General features: G+C 56.1%; 1 protein-coding gene and 1 long non-coding RNA gene across 3 annotated transcripts in view; one reads left to right on the forward strand and one right to left on the reverse strand.

Moving 5' to 3' along the window:
- LOC142603665 (uncharacterized) overlaps positions 1–13,988 on the reverse strand; it is a 191,285-nt gene that overhangs the window by 44,114 nt on the left and 133,183 nt on the right. The window lies entirely within an intron of this gene.
- IRX6 (iroquois homeobox 6) lies at positions 6,954–10,977 on the forward strand. Of its 2 annotated transcripts, XM_075765811.1 has the most exons (7): positions 6,954–7,099; positions 8,227–8,472; positions 8,706–8,815; positions 9,095–9,402; positions 9,535–10,038; positions 10,320–10,416; positions 10,654–10,977. In XM_075765811.1, the coding sequence occupies exons 1-7, from the start codon at positions 7,055–7,057 to the stop codon at positions 10,715–10,717; spliced, it is 1,374 nt and encodes a 457-aa protein (XP_075621926.1). In that variant the 5' UTR covers positions 6,954–7,054; the 3' UTR covers positions 10,718–10,977. The 2 variants fall into 2 exon arrangements, with proteins under 2 accessions (XP_075621926.1, XP_075621927.1); XM_075765812.1 differs by lacking the exon at positions 8,227–8,472 and having other exon boundaries at positions 6,968–7,099.

The raw sequence follows: 13,988 nt of genomic DNA on the forward strand, positions 1-13,988 counted from the left end.
GCATTTCTGCTGAAAAGTGCCTGCAGGATGGTGAAGGACTGGAGAAGCCCGTCCTGTGCAGCCTGGCCGTGAGCCCGTATGCAGCATACAACCTGCTGCAATCCCCTTCCTTCCTTCTGCGCCCGATTTCAAGTACAAATAAACTACGCCAGGAGCCTGCATTTTTGGGATGTATCCTCTAGAGTTTTTCAGCTTTGAAAATATTTCCAATGACGTACCACGCAACCAGGACAGCAGACCACACGTTACTGCTGCTGGCGTGTCAAGGCACAAGCTGCTGCAGCTTCCCGAGCAGTGTGCGGCAGAGGGTGTATCTCAAAACCAGCAGTGAGCAATACGTGAAGCCATATGACTCCTGGGTCGCATTTTATTAAAGGACACAGCAGCAGATGTGTATTGCACAAACCACCCAATTAGCATTGTGGAAATTATCCTTGAAAGGAACAAATGTTGTGTGTGAATTTGTGTAAATGGACAAAAAGTGCTAGTATATGTTTAACAAATTAGTCTCTGTTTATTTAATTTTAGTTTAGATATGCAAACGGTTTTATTTTAAAGCTACTATCCATCATAAACCACAATAACATTATAGGTGAAAACTCCAAACAGAACTATAAAACATCACTGAGAACTATAGATCTCGTACGTTGGATTTTGTGGCGAGAATGGTCCACAAAACTCATTCTGAATGTCCTCATAAGATCCTTTTTATAGCAGGTTATGAATCATCACATGATATCTTTAAATGGATGATCAATACTATATTTTCCCATAAAACGTTTGGTTTGAAATCCGATTTTAAGTGCATTAGAGTTTTTGTGCACTGAATGAGTGAGTGTCATAATAAATTGTCATCAAATATGAAAGAAATATAGCTTAGATTAATTGCCATATTTATTTATGAGTCTATAAAATACATTGTGAAAGTCCTGGCACATTTTTGGGATACCAGCTTGAACTTTCAAGAAAGTTAAAAGCATTAAACGAGACTGAAAGTAGATTTATTATTGGAATGTTTTTAATTGCAGTTTCAACCAGACACAGGTATTAGAATGGCTGTGCCCTTAATGGCCATGTCTCATGTGTTTTTTCTTTAAAATAATATACTTTCCATATTTTTATTGATTTTGTAAGATTTATTGTAGATTAGTGCTGCTTGTGTGTGAAATCACAAGTGGTCCCAGCTTCCCCTGAGTAGTGGGCTACAGATGGCCCATCGCCGCCGCGCTCCTCCTCAGTGCCCCCCCGGCACTCGGTACCGCCTGAAATACCAATGAAGGAAAGACCAGAGAAAAAACTGAATTACCTGAAGGAGACCAGTGGAAGGGTCCTCAGCAAACTACCCAGCAGGTCCCATTCTGCACTCATTTGTACAAAAGCAAAATGGAGGTAATTCAGACAGTATTTGGACGGGGAGTCAAGCTGAGTCCCTTCTTTATTCAGACATTAACTAATGAAGAGGCTCAAGGCCAACTGATTTGATGGGGTTGGGACTAACTGTGTGAGTTAAGTATTTTCTGGTTTTTGAATAAGCTATAAGCTCTCTGTGTTTCTAATGCACAACAAACACAACTGAGTTTTTGTACATTACAAATGAAAGTACATAAGGAGGCAGTTCTGATATCCATGTTTAATAGTGCACATAAATTGGTGACAGCTCTTGGAAAACAAGGCACTGTTGCATGTAACCTGCTCACTAATTAAAAAATAGATCCTGGAAATTACAGCAAGCAGAGTAGGTAATGGAATAACGCTGTCATTTCACTGCCACAGAACAAAAATGACAAACTACACCTAAGGTGATACTAAATTAAAAACCTTCAGCTTGGCAGCAAATGACTCCAACTGCACATCAGCTGATACAAAGGCCACGGAAGCAGAGACATAACCTGGTGGTTAGTGGTACCCGGTGAGCCCAATATCCTGCTCAAGCTGTGTCAGAACAGCAATCGCTTCGTAAAAAAAAAAAAAAAAAAATTATTCAAAATTATTTCTATTGATTTTACTGGAAACTGAATCCACAGAGGGGTCAGCCTGAATGAGAGCTGTGACACTGCCCTGACCCTTCTGCCATAACTTAGCCTGTATCTCAGGAGAGCACAAACGAGTCCTCAGAGGTGAAGTTCTCATGAGTTTTGTATAGACGTGTCTTCACTGGATAAACTCACACTTTACAGAATAATCTACAGATAACCCTAAGAAAGCTAGTACAGAAGTGTTGGATTACCCTGACACAGAGTGCTCTTATAAAAGCAGTATTTCCTCATTGGCCAAATACGGTTTCAGAAGCTGGGTTTAGCGATGGCCCCAGATCCAAGGGAACATCCCACCCAGGAGCGTGGGGAAGATCCACATCCAGCTTCCACCCACTTGGCCACCTCCAGGCACAGAATGGTCCAGATTAAAGCCCTGGGTCCAACCATCCTCCAATTCCAGGAACACTCAAGCCCAACTCTTGATTTTACAGCCATATCCTAAAACTTAATCTCAGCAAACGTGGTGACGATCTGAGACTAGCAAATCTATCGGTCATTATAATAGTGATGATGGGAGCCAAGTGAAGCTGCCGGTCCTCGGAGAAGAGGCAGGAGGGCGAGGTGGCAGGGTCAGGCTATCGCAGAGGACTGTTAGGAAGAAGCAGCTCACTGTCACGCAAAAGAGTCCGTGCAGAAGTGATGCTTAGGGATCCCTGTGAATATTATCATTACCCTCATCTGTCTCTTATGTAGAATTTCCAGATGAACTTTTAAATGGCTCTCATTTAGCCATCCATCTAAATGAGAGGGTCTGGAGAAGCAAAGTAAAGGCCCGCCCCTGTACTTCTTTCACTTTGCACATACCAAAACCAGCGCGAAATCGTGCAGTTTCTTGGATTAACTAGCCTACATAAATAACTCTCCGGAAATCCGATGACATCTTTTTGGATGTCTCCTTTCAGAAGACAAGTGTCCAAAGGCAAAGTTATTCCTTCATTCAAAAGTGATCTTAAAAAAAAAAAAAAATCTACTTTCAGGTTTAGCCTTCGGCTGACAAGGTACCACACGTTTTCTCAGCAATTCTACCTCACCCCCTAAATCAGGGTATGTCCCACACTTCACTGTGCCAGTTCTCCCCTCTGTCCTGAAGACAGTTCTATTTTCTGCCTGTATGTTAAGCAATTAAAATGCTTTATCTTCAACAAGATATTAATCTTAATATTGTCCTAATTTGTTTTCATCTTTTTCTGCCTCTCATGCAGAAATCAGTCTTGACAATAGCCACTGAGATAAGGACAGTAACCAGCAAGCTTCACAATAAACCATCATATACACTATTTTAGTTTGTCAAAACAATTAGTGTTCATTTTGGCTTTATTCAGTTAAATCTGCAGTGACTGATCAGTATAAATTATGTATTAGGCTGCCCAGCTGTACTTGTTTATTCATGCATGGACTTGAAGAATTTTCATTTTCTCAGTACAAAAAAGCAACAGCCAAAAAAATCCCCCCATATTCTAAAACATAAAGAGACTTTCTTCTCTCCCACATTTCTGCTACATGTTTTTGAAGCTGCTTTATTCTTACTCCTCTTAGAACAATATTCTTCCCTTCCAGAAATGATACTCCAACGCTTATTTCAATTAACCTATTATTTCATTTGAAGTTATCGGCAGCTGCATTTGCATCGGTGGGAAGCACGTACTGTTACTTTCACCCCTTGCAATTACCTCCTGCGCAAAGCAATATCAGAGCTAAACCAAATGATGTTGATTTTAAAAGCATCAAAAATCACATTGTAGGCTGCATTTGAACTCCTGCCTTGCTTCAAGAAGAACTGCTCGCAGAAATGTTTACAGTTAAGCCTCACACTCCTCTCTTTTAAGAACAAAAGTTTGTGAATCAAGAGAGATCGTTTTCCGGTTTTGCTCGTGTTTATAGTCACACAGTCCTCGCTAGGACGACTGGGTGAAGGCAATGTATGCCGTGGGGGTGGGATGATACACTTGTATGCGGGGAGAGAGATGACACAGATTTAGATACAGGAAAGAAAAATCTGCAGTGACCACGTACAGCATCAGTTACACTTGTCTGAGCTGCAATATATGAGCAGAATGGAAATCTGGCTGTTGAAGCTGTTTCCCTGCGATAAAAAGAATGGCAAAGTGCACACTCCTTCCCCAAAGCTGCCCTCCACCAAGCTGAATTCAAGGACCTGTTAACAGAAGGTTTATACCAATATTTACAAATTGCAGAAAGATGTTGCAGCATCTTTGACACGGTGAGTCCTGTCGCTCAGTGAGGGAACTGACAGCGTGAACGGTGGCAGTGCTCAAAAGAACACAAAGAGCCAGAGTTTGTGTCCTCCTGAAGAGCTGAACTTGTATTTGTTAACAGGAACGCCATTTAATATCCCAGGTTGTAAGGGCAATTAAAAGGGCCGCCTGGGTGGCTCTTGGGCACGTATTGAACAAAGTACGCTACAGAAAAATCTCCATAGGGCTGCAAGTGGAGAGAGAGCTGGGCTGCAAAAGGCCATCTCTCAAAGCTGGGCTCAGCTACAACGAACCTGACAGGTAACAGATTTGCTTTCACGTTGATTGTGCACGATAAAGATTGGCAAATGCAATGTTTGCATCGATCTGCATTATGTCTGTCACAAAAGTGCTTCTGCACAGTGAATTGTGCCCCGGTTTCCGCGGCCACTGTGCTTGTCACATTGGCGAGGAGGGTGAGACCCCCGCGTACAACCTGCCGGCACGCACACAGTGCCAGCCACAGCTCCCATGGGCGGGATGAGCACACAGCTACTCTTGTTGCTTCTTTCATCAAATAACCTAAGAAATGTTCTGGTGAAAAGACTAAATTTTGCTGAATTAAGTGCTTTAGAACAAGTGGTTTTATTACTTCATAATTAGCATAATTTCCCCCATAGGGATTCTTGCAATTAAATAATTAGCAGTAATGTTACCCAAAGGTGTTTTTAATGAATTTTCTTAAGTTATTGCCCCCGTTAACGACAACTGAAACGGCTCAGTTTTACACGGCCCGACCGCTCCTCCTCGCTGGGCTACGGGCGACGGTAGAGGGTTGTCACTCCTGGCCCTGAGCTCCGGGCCAGTCTGCTCACCCCGGCGGGGCGGGCACGGCTCGGGCGCTGCGGTCCCCTCCTCGCCTCGGCCCCGCAGGCAGCGGCCGAGCGCTCTGCCGCCCCGACGGCGCGGACAGCCCCGGCGGAGGGACCGCGACTGGGGACAAGCCCCGCGAGTACGCTGCTCCGGCAAAGGGCCGCTACCCGCCCCAGCAGCCCTCTGCCCGGGCTGAGCCGGGACCGGACCGCCCCGGCCGCGGCCGGCGGCGGATGTGCCCGCTGGCTCCCGGCAGAGCACCGCCCGCCCGGGGAGGGCAAGGGCCGCCGGGCTCGGCCGCGCCGCGGGGGGCAGCACCCCAGGCCGGGCCGGGCCGGGCCGCTCCGGACCCCCGCGTATCGCTTGCGGCTCGGCAGCGCCACCCGTCGGGGAGCGGGGCGGCGGGCAGCGGCGGAGCGGGGCCGGGCACGACCGCGGGGACTGCCCGCCGCTCCCGCCCGCCTCCGCGGGTCGCGGCTCCAGCCTGCCCGGGACAAGTGCCGCCGGGCCGCCCCAGGCCGGGGAAAGTGGCTTTTGTTTTTTTCTTTTTTTTTTTCCTTTCCTTTTTTCTCCCCCTTTTTCTTTTTTAATTGCCACTGGCAGGACATCGCGCCCGGCCGGGCCTGGGAGCGCCGAGGCAGCCCCCGCCGCAGGGCGGGGGGGGAAATCCCCATTTACCTCCCGGGGATCTCGCTTCAAAGGCAAATTCGCAATATGTAAGTCGCTGGTTAAACAAGGGCATTTCCATTTGTTAATTGATGCAATTACGCCGTAGCGGTAATGGGCAGGCCGGGCTGCAGGCAGCCATCCATCACCTCCCCACTGACCTGCCACGGCCCCGCCCCCCCATCCTCTCCTGGTGGGACCATTTCAGGTCCAAGAGAGAAGAATGGATGCCCCGCTCAGCACTCATTAGGGAAGGAAGCTTCGGGCTGCCCTCCGGCCGACTGGCTCCCTGTCCCGGCCTCGGCCCGGGCAGGCAGAGCACGCCGTGCCGAGCGAGGTCTGACCCCACTCCCGCGGCTCTGGGCCGCCGCGAAGGGCAGAGGAGCCAAGGAGGGGCGGGGGAAGAGCACAACTAACCGGCTCGATTGCAAAAGCGGCGCCGCGTTGTACACCCCTAAGGGTGGGAGCCGGGGGCAGCGGGAAGAGCCGAGGGGGGGCAGGGGAAGAGCCCGGCACGGCCGCTGCCCTGCGCCCCTCGCACCGCCGCTGCCACCGCGGCCCCTGCCCTCCGCCCGCCCTCCCTGCAGCTGTCCGGGGGGCGGGGGGGCACGCTGGTGCATGCCGTGATTTCCCCCCTTTTATCTTTTTGTTCCCCAAGACAAATTCGGATTGTATTTAAAAGGGGAGGGGGGGGGGAAAGGGGAGAGAGACCAACCGCAACGCACCTCCGGTCCCTGCCTTTGACGTGCATCACAGCACAACATTAAAACAACATGAAACAAGTGCTGCGAGCGGGCGCGGGGCGCTGCCTGCTCCTGCCCGCCGCTGCCTGCTCCTGCCGGCAGGGCCGTGACGTCACCCCGCTCCTCGCCCACCGATGAACGCTAAAGACCTATAGAGCAGAAAATAATACAACAAGCAAGCTCCGTATCTTGCAAGCCCTACGTGATTTTCCCCCCCTCTTTGAAAAAGCCCCTTTGCACTTAAACTCTCTATACATGTGGGGTGGCTTTTTAAACTCTCTCTATACAAACATATTTATTAAGAGCGATGGGAAGTGGGGGGTAGCCTATTTTTTTAATCCAGGCACCAAAAACCCCCCCCCCCCCCGCCTCAGATGTCTGGCTGCTTTTCTTAAGTGCAATCATCTATAATTGAGGGAAAAAAAAAAAAAAAGCCATACGTGGAAATGTGTGTGTGAGAAGGTGCATCTTGAAGCAGGGTTTAGTTACAATCGATCTTGGGGGGAAAATATTGCCTATGGTCCAAAAATAAGGAGCAACTATGTCCTTCTCCCAGTTCGGATACCCCTACAGCACCACTTCACAGGTAAGGCGAGTGAGCAGCACTCACTTTTGTTCAGATTCTGCTGCTGCTGTCCAGATGTCTTGTTCCCCCTCCCTTTTTTTCTTCCCTTTCCCTTACTTAGAGTCTTTTTTTAAAAGGGCACATCTGGAGCCTTTTTTTAAAAAATGTGCGTGTGTGTTTATGTCTCGTTTGTGTTGTGTTAGGCTTAAACAAATAACTCAGCGTGCACAGCAAAGGCGTTTAGGAAACCGGTAATTCCCCCTCCCCACCCCCTCCACCGTTCACTTTTAAGTGCAACAAACAAATAAATACATAAATCCCGGGTGGGACCGATTTCCAAGCCCGCGGAGCGGCCGCGCTGCGCCGGGCGCTGCCCCCGCTGCGCCGCTGCCGCCCGGGCACCCGCGGAGGGTGTGCGGGCAAGGGGGAACCGTCGCTCGGCGGGCTCGGGATTTCACTAGCGTTACTGCGGAACCGGGCTGTGCCGTTTTCTCCACCCTTCCTCCCCGGGTCGGTCCTTTTCCTGTGTTTTATTAGGATCTGTCGGGAGGGTTTTTTTCCCCCCCATACGATTTCCGAAGGACACCCCCCCACCCACACCCACACCAAGACACCCTATATTAACTAAGTCCTCGCTATACCGTACTTCGAGTCACGATTTATTTTGGTGGAATTATTTATACACCGTAATCACTGCAAGATGTGCCTCCCTCGCTTGGGAAGTTAGCTGTCCCCTTGAACTTATTGAAATCAAATGTCTTCGATTGCGTTAGCTGACATATTTACTGCTTTGTCTATTGTCAAATTAACTGTAATCGCAACTTCTTGCCTTTAAATCAATGCAAACGGACCGAGCGGGGGCGGGAAGGAAGGAGCTGTACGGATCTTTTGCCATTTTCAAGAGCAATTATTTCCTTAAAGTTTTGCCTGCTTGATTAATCGTGCCCCCTTCCCAAGGGCTCCCGCTTCCCATTCCGTTTATTTCCCGGTTTCTATAATTAGTTGCTTCAGCCCGGGCTCCCTATCCCCCTCCTCACCCCCCCCCGCACACACACAGACGCGCACACGCTTCTAAATTCCCCCCGATGGGTTTGCCTCGACAGTCACTCGGCGCCGTCCCGCTCTCTCCTCTCCTCTCCTCTCCGCAGTTTTTCGTGCCCGCCAGCCCCAGCACGACCTGCTGCGAGGCTGCCCCCCGCTCCGGGCCGGATGCCTCCTCGGCGCCGGCCGCCGCCTCCCTCTGCTGCGCCCCGTACGAGAGCCGGCTGCTGGCGCCCGGCCGCGCCGAGCTCAATGCGGCGCTGGGCATGTACGGCGCCCCGTACGCCGCCGGCCAGGGCTACGGCAACTACCTGCCCTACAGCGCGGAGCCCGCCGCGCTCTACACCGCGCTGGTGAGTGCCCGCCCGGGCAGCGCACCGGAGGGGGGGGGGGTGGTGTGCAACAGGCGGCGAACTTCGTGGTTAGCAATCGGTGTCGGGGCGGGGGGCCGCCGAAGGACGATGAACCGGCGCCGTCCCGTCGAGGGGGGGGGGGGGGGGCGAAGGGACTTGGCTGCCGCGGGGCGGTGGGGGGACGGCGGGGTTCCCCACCTGCTCGACACCAAACGCTACCGCTTCCCTTGCAGAACCCCCAGTACGAGATCAAGGACGGCGCCGGCACGTTGCATTCGGGAATCGCGCAGCCCGCTGCCTACTATTCCTACGATCATTCCTTGGGGCAGTACCAGTACGACAGGTAAAACCCCTTTGATCAGCGCCCGGTAGCATTAGCATCCCCCTGCGAGGCGGCGGCCGACATCAAACGGCGGGGGGGCGGGAGGGGGGCTCCGACCTGACAAACGTTGTACAAAAGAAACGAGGCGCCCCGGGAGCACTAGTCAGCTGAAATCAAACTTCCGCGGCGATGGCAGGCGGGCAGGGGCAGGCAGGCAGATGGGCAGGGCCACACCGGCCTGCGGCGGGGCCGGGCCGGGGGACTCCCGCCGGCCCCCGCCTCCTAACCGTCTGCCGGCAGGTACGGGACGGTGGATTTCAGTGGTTCGGCCAGACGCAAAAATGCAACGCGAGAGACGACGAGCACCCTCAAGACCTGGTTGTACGAGCACCGCAAAAACCCCTACCCCACCAAAGGAGAGAAAATCATGCTGGCCATCATCACCAAAATGACCCTGACGCAAGTGTCCACTTGGTTTGCTAACGCCAGACGGAGGCTCAAGAAAGAAAACAAAATGACCTGGTCTCCCAAGAACAAAGCGGGGGACGAGAGAAAAGAAGAAACCCCTCGGGAAGAAGAGGAATACGGCGCGGAGAGCGAAGGCAGAGGTAGGCGGGAGACGCAGGACGAGCGCCTCGAAGTAGCTCGAAGTGGCGGCCGATTTCGAGGCCCCCCCCCAACTTCCCCGCACCCGCACTAACGCCTTGCCGCCCCCTCCTCCCCACCCTGTGTCCAAGCAGAGCAGAAGAGCTGCAAGGAGGACAAGGAGCTGCGGTTCAGCGACCTGGACGACCTGGAGGAGGAGGAGGAGGAGGAGGAAGAGGAGGCGGGGAAGCCGGAGAAGGGCCGGGCCAGCTCCCTGCAGGAAGCCCCCAGCCTCGGCGCGGCGCTGCCCGAGGCTCCGCGGAGCGACTGCAGCCTGCCCGGCCCCTTCCGCGCCTTTCCTTGCGCCAAGGCCCCCGCCGCGGACTTCGCCCCCGTCGCCCTGCCCGGCCCGCCGCCGCCCTACGCGCCCGCGGAGAAGCCGCGCATCTGGTCGCTGGCGCGCACCGCCGGGGCCAGCGCGGCGCGCAGGGGCAGCCCCGAGGGCCGCGGCGCGGAGGGGGGCGGCGGCGCGGCGGGGGAGCTGCCTCTGCCCGCCAAGGCCTTCCGGAGCTCCGCTTTCAACCTGCAGTCGCTCCCGCGGACCTGCGCGTCCCACCGCGGCCTGGGGGAGCCGTGCCAGTACGCGGCGGCGGGCGAAGGTACCCGCGGCGGTGGGGCCGCAGGGACGGGCGGGGACCGCGGGCCGGGCCGGGACACAGGGCGCGGCGTGAGCCCGCCTTCGCGCTGACCGCCACCCCCCCCTCCGCCGGGTCCTGCGCGGCTGCGGCGTGAAGCTGTGCCCAGGTGTGGGGCGGGCTGCGGCCGTGGCCCCCCGCCCCCGGCGGTGCCGACGCTGAGGCTTTCCGCGCTCGAGGCGAGCGGGCAGGGGAGGGCGGCGGGGCCGGGCTGGGCCCACCCCGAGCCGCTTGTGTCTGTGCAGGCTTCGGGCGGGGCGCCAAGGGCAGCCCGGGAGGCGCCGAGCTGGGCGGGACCTGCCTGGACAGGCTGCGGACGGCGTTCCGGCCGGTGCTGCGGAGGTGAGGTACGTGATGGGCTGGCTGCCGGGGCCGGCCTCGCACAGAGCGCAAGCCCGCCCGCCCGGCCCCGGGACTCCGGAGTGGCTCCGGCCTGGGAGTGCAGCGCCGGGGACAACGTCCTGCCCCGTTCCCGGACCCCCCGGCCGGCCGGGGCAACAGCCCCGGGAAGGGCCGGCGGGGCCCGGCAGACACCGAGCCCGCCCGGGAAACGCTCATCACTTCTTCTCCCTCCCGCAGGGCCGCCCGCCCCTTCCTGAGCGCTGACGACGGGGCTCCGGCTGCAGCGAGGCTCTCGGCTTGAGACAGCAGAAGAAACCTCTCCCCTGGTCGGCCATGCCCTCCCGCCCCGCAGGCATGGCCCGCGGTTCTGCCTTCCCTGCCCTCGCCGGGGAAACGTCCCGCCGCGACACAACGTGCTGCTCACATGGGGGTCGAGGGGCGCGGCGGGCGGAGCGGCTGCGCCCGCGGGACTGGCGACCCCCCGCCGCCCGCTTGCCATTTGTTCAACACCCTTCGTTAACGTCTTTGCCAAAAAAAAAAAAAAGTAATCTTTTAATCTTTTCTCTTTTTTTCCCCACGTCGTGGTTTGTTTTTCCTTTTCCTCCCAAACCTGCTTCCTCCACTCAGCGCCTGGCTCCGCCAAGGTGTGTTTGTTCGGGGGTGCTCTGCGCCGTCCCGAGGCGGCAGGAGGAGGAGGAGTGGCGCAGGTTACTCCGGGCTGTTTATTTTCCGTCACTGTACATAGATACCACTGAAAGTATTTTTCAGAGTCTCTAATTAACACGGGTGAGCTGAACGCCGTGAAGCCATCCTGTGACCCCGGCAGCTCTTCAGCCAGCGCGGAGCAGGCCCCGGCCCGCCCCGGGCACCCACCACCCGCCTCAGGGCATCGCCGGGGCATCCCCGGGCATCAGGTGGCGACCCGGCGGCGAACTGGGACGTTGTTAGTGGGTCACCACCGTCAGTCAGTGAAAAGAGCAGTGCTGCACTTTACAGGGCAGACAAGAAAGGGAAACCATATCGCTACATTATTTCTGTTTAATTAAAAGTGTCATCAAACACTTTGTGTTCAGACTAATAAACCAAGCAGGGATGAGGAAAGAATGTTTCTTTGTTCCTGTCTCTAGAAGCAGTGGCAATAATTTAAATTAATAACTGTGGTAATTAAGAGGTCATCTATAGATCAACCCAATACCTGCTATTTCCAAGTTCACCGGGGTCAACATTTACATTAAGTCATTTGTGGTCAATAGAGTCCAATGAATTCTGCCTTAATAAATCAGGGAAATCAATCTTGAATATCGAGTAGACTTCTATATGTTTACCAAAGGCTACTGAGACAAGTGGGGCTGCAGAGATGGGAGTCCTCTGGGTTTGCGACTGGAGAAGCAGCTCGCAGGGGAAAGGAGAGGCTGCAGGCCAATACGAGGAGAAGTGCCAGGGGCTGCCCCCCGCTTACAGCCGGGCCGGGGAGTGGAGCAGCCCTGGGCTGCGGGGCACCTGTCGCTTTGCCGAGGCCAGGGCAGGAAAGGGCGGAGGTGTGTAAGTGTACGCCAGGGCCAGCAGGTAACGGAGCGGCCGGGAGCAGGGGTTTCCCGCGCTCCAGAGCAGTCCTGGGCGAGCGGCGGCGCAGAAGGCGCGGTCTGCTGCAGGGACCCGCAGCTTGAAGTAGGGGGAATTAAGCTGCGAAAAGATAAATATTATTTCAAGTCGGATTTGAAGGATTAGGACTTGTAATAAAGAGTATTAGGCCCTTTTGAAAGGTTCTTGCAAGGTGACTTTTCCTCCTCTCCCACCGGAGGGGACAGGTATTACCTGCCCTAGGAACAAAGTGCAGGTTCTCCGCCCGTGTTCGCAGTGGCCGGGCCCCGCTCCCCGTCGTGTCCCAGCCGCCTCTGCCCAGCGCGCAGGGGAGCGACCCGGCTCCCTTCGGCGCAGTTTGCCCGGCGACTTTGGAAGAGGCTCCCCGGGGAGGCAGCTCTGCAGCGGCCTCCTGGGCTACGCACGGGGGACGAGACCTGCACGGCCCCCGCGGCCCGAGGGCGGCCAGGAGCTCCCCCCGAGCTGCTGGCTCTGCCCCACGGCCACGGCCCTGGTCCCCACCGGCCTCCACGGGAGTGCCCGAGGGAGCCGCGAAGTCCCCGGGGGTGGTTAATTAGTCCGGTGCAAGCTTTGGGGTCTTTTTAAGGCAGGCGGGAAGGTAACCTCCAGGGAGTCTTAAGACTTTTATTTTTTATTTATTACTTTTACTCCCCTTTTATTAAAGGTCAAGCGAGCGAGATGCAGATTATCCCGCCCGCCCAGGACTCCCCTGCAATCTGTCACACCGGCAAGATATGTATCGCAAATCTCTCAAAATATAATCTCCGGGAATCATATTCTGAATACTGTTTTGATTAAAAACCAGAGCGGGGATTGATGGAGAACTAATACAGGGAGCAGAGGCTGCGAGCGCCCAGGCACGGAACTAAAATAATAGGCTCGCCCGAGTGCCATAGGAACAAATTCAGCGCCTCCAATGCCATAATAAACATATTTAAACCGTCTTCTGGCTGGGCTTTGCTACGAGCCGGGCTTTTTAATGCGCTGAGCCCTGGCAAGTGAACTCGGGTTGTCCGCCGGAGCGGGGGCAGCCCGGCGCTGCAGGCCACCGTTTGACGGGGAACTCGGAGCCTGCTCCTCCGGGCGGTTCGTGGAGAAGCGGCTGGCGGGGCCGGGGCAGCACCGAGCTCCCTGGCCGGTGCGAGGGCCCCGCGGCTCGGCCCGTCGCAGCCGCCGGCACCGCTCGCCCTCAGCCCGTCCGGGCGAGGCACAAGCCAAGGCGCGCAGAGCGGAAACCCCGCTCCCCCCGGGGCGGCGGAGCCGAGAGGCCGCCGGAGCGCAGCACCCCCCCAACCGCCGCATTTCGTTATCAAGGGCCGGGTCTCCCCCTTTCCCTCAGCCCGCTGGGACGCGCCTGGCACCGGCTGCGGCAGCCCCGCATTGCCCCCCAATTAGCAGCCGCGGGCACAGGCGGGGGGGGGGGGGGGAGAGGGCGGGGGGGGGACGGACAGGCGGGAGCGGCTTGATTGACGCGTCCCCCGCTGGGGTGGGAAGTTTCTAAAACAAAGTTGCCGGGCTAATGGCCCCGGGCCGGAGCGGCGGGGCCGCGCACACTCCACTGCGCCCGCTCAAAGGCAGCGCGACCGCGGGGCCGCCGCCGCCGCCGCCCCGCTCGCTAATGAAGTTTTGTCAAAGACAATTACGGGCTCGGCGGGGGCAGGAGGCCGCGATGAAAAGGCGGCTTTGTGCGGCCGAGACGGCGCGGCTCCCCCGGCCACCCCCGGCCCTTCCTGCGCCCCCGCGGTGACCCCCGCGCCCGGCCCCGCTCCCCGCGGGGGCAGCGGCCCCGGTGCCCGGCCCCCAGGTAAACCCAGAGACGGGCTGGTGCCGGCAGTAAGCCTCCCGGAGCTAGAGGTTACCAGCGTGATTTACGGACGAGCGAAGCAGCCCTGGAAAGCGGAGGGCAGAGTTAGCCGGCGTCCCCAGCCCGCCTCTCAACACCCGCACACTTTCGGGTGAGAGGTTCCTGC

The sequence above is a fragment of the Balearica regulorum genome, chromosome 13, assembly GCF_011004875.1.
Source record: "Balearica regulorum gibbericeps isolate bBalReg1 chromosome 13, bBalReg1.pri, whole genome shotgun sequence".
NCBI classification, from domain to species: domain Eukaryota; kingdom Metazoa; phylum Chordata; class Aves; order Gruiformes; family Gruidae; genus Balearica; species Balearica regulorum.

What these genes read in the sequence shown, in the direction of transcription:
- IRX6 (XM_075765811.1), top strand. Translation starts at nt 7,055, where the DNA reads ATGTCCTTCTCCCAGTTCGGATACCCCTACAGCACCACTTCACAG. An exon ending in CCGCGCTCTACACCGCGCTG is followed by an intron (nt 8,473 to 8,705) that starts GTGAGTGCCCGC and finishes CTTCCCTTGCAG; the next exon opens with AACCCCCAGTACGAGATCAA. An exon ending in CGCGGAGAGCGAAGGCAGAG is followed by an intron (nt 9,403 to 9,534) that starts GTAGGCGGGAGA and finishes GTGTCCAAGCAG; the next exon opens with AGCAGAAGAGCTGCAAGGAG.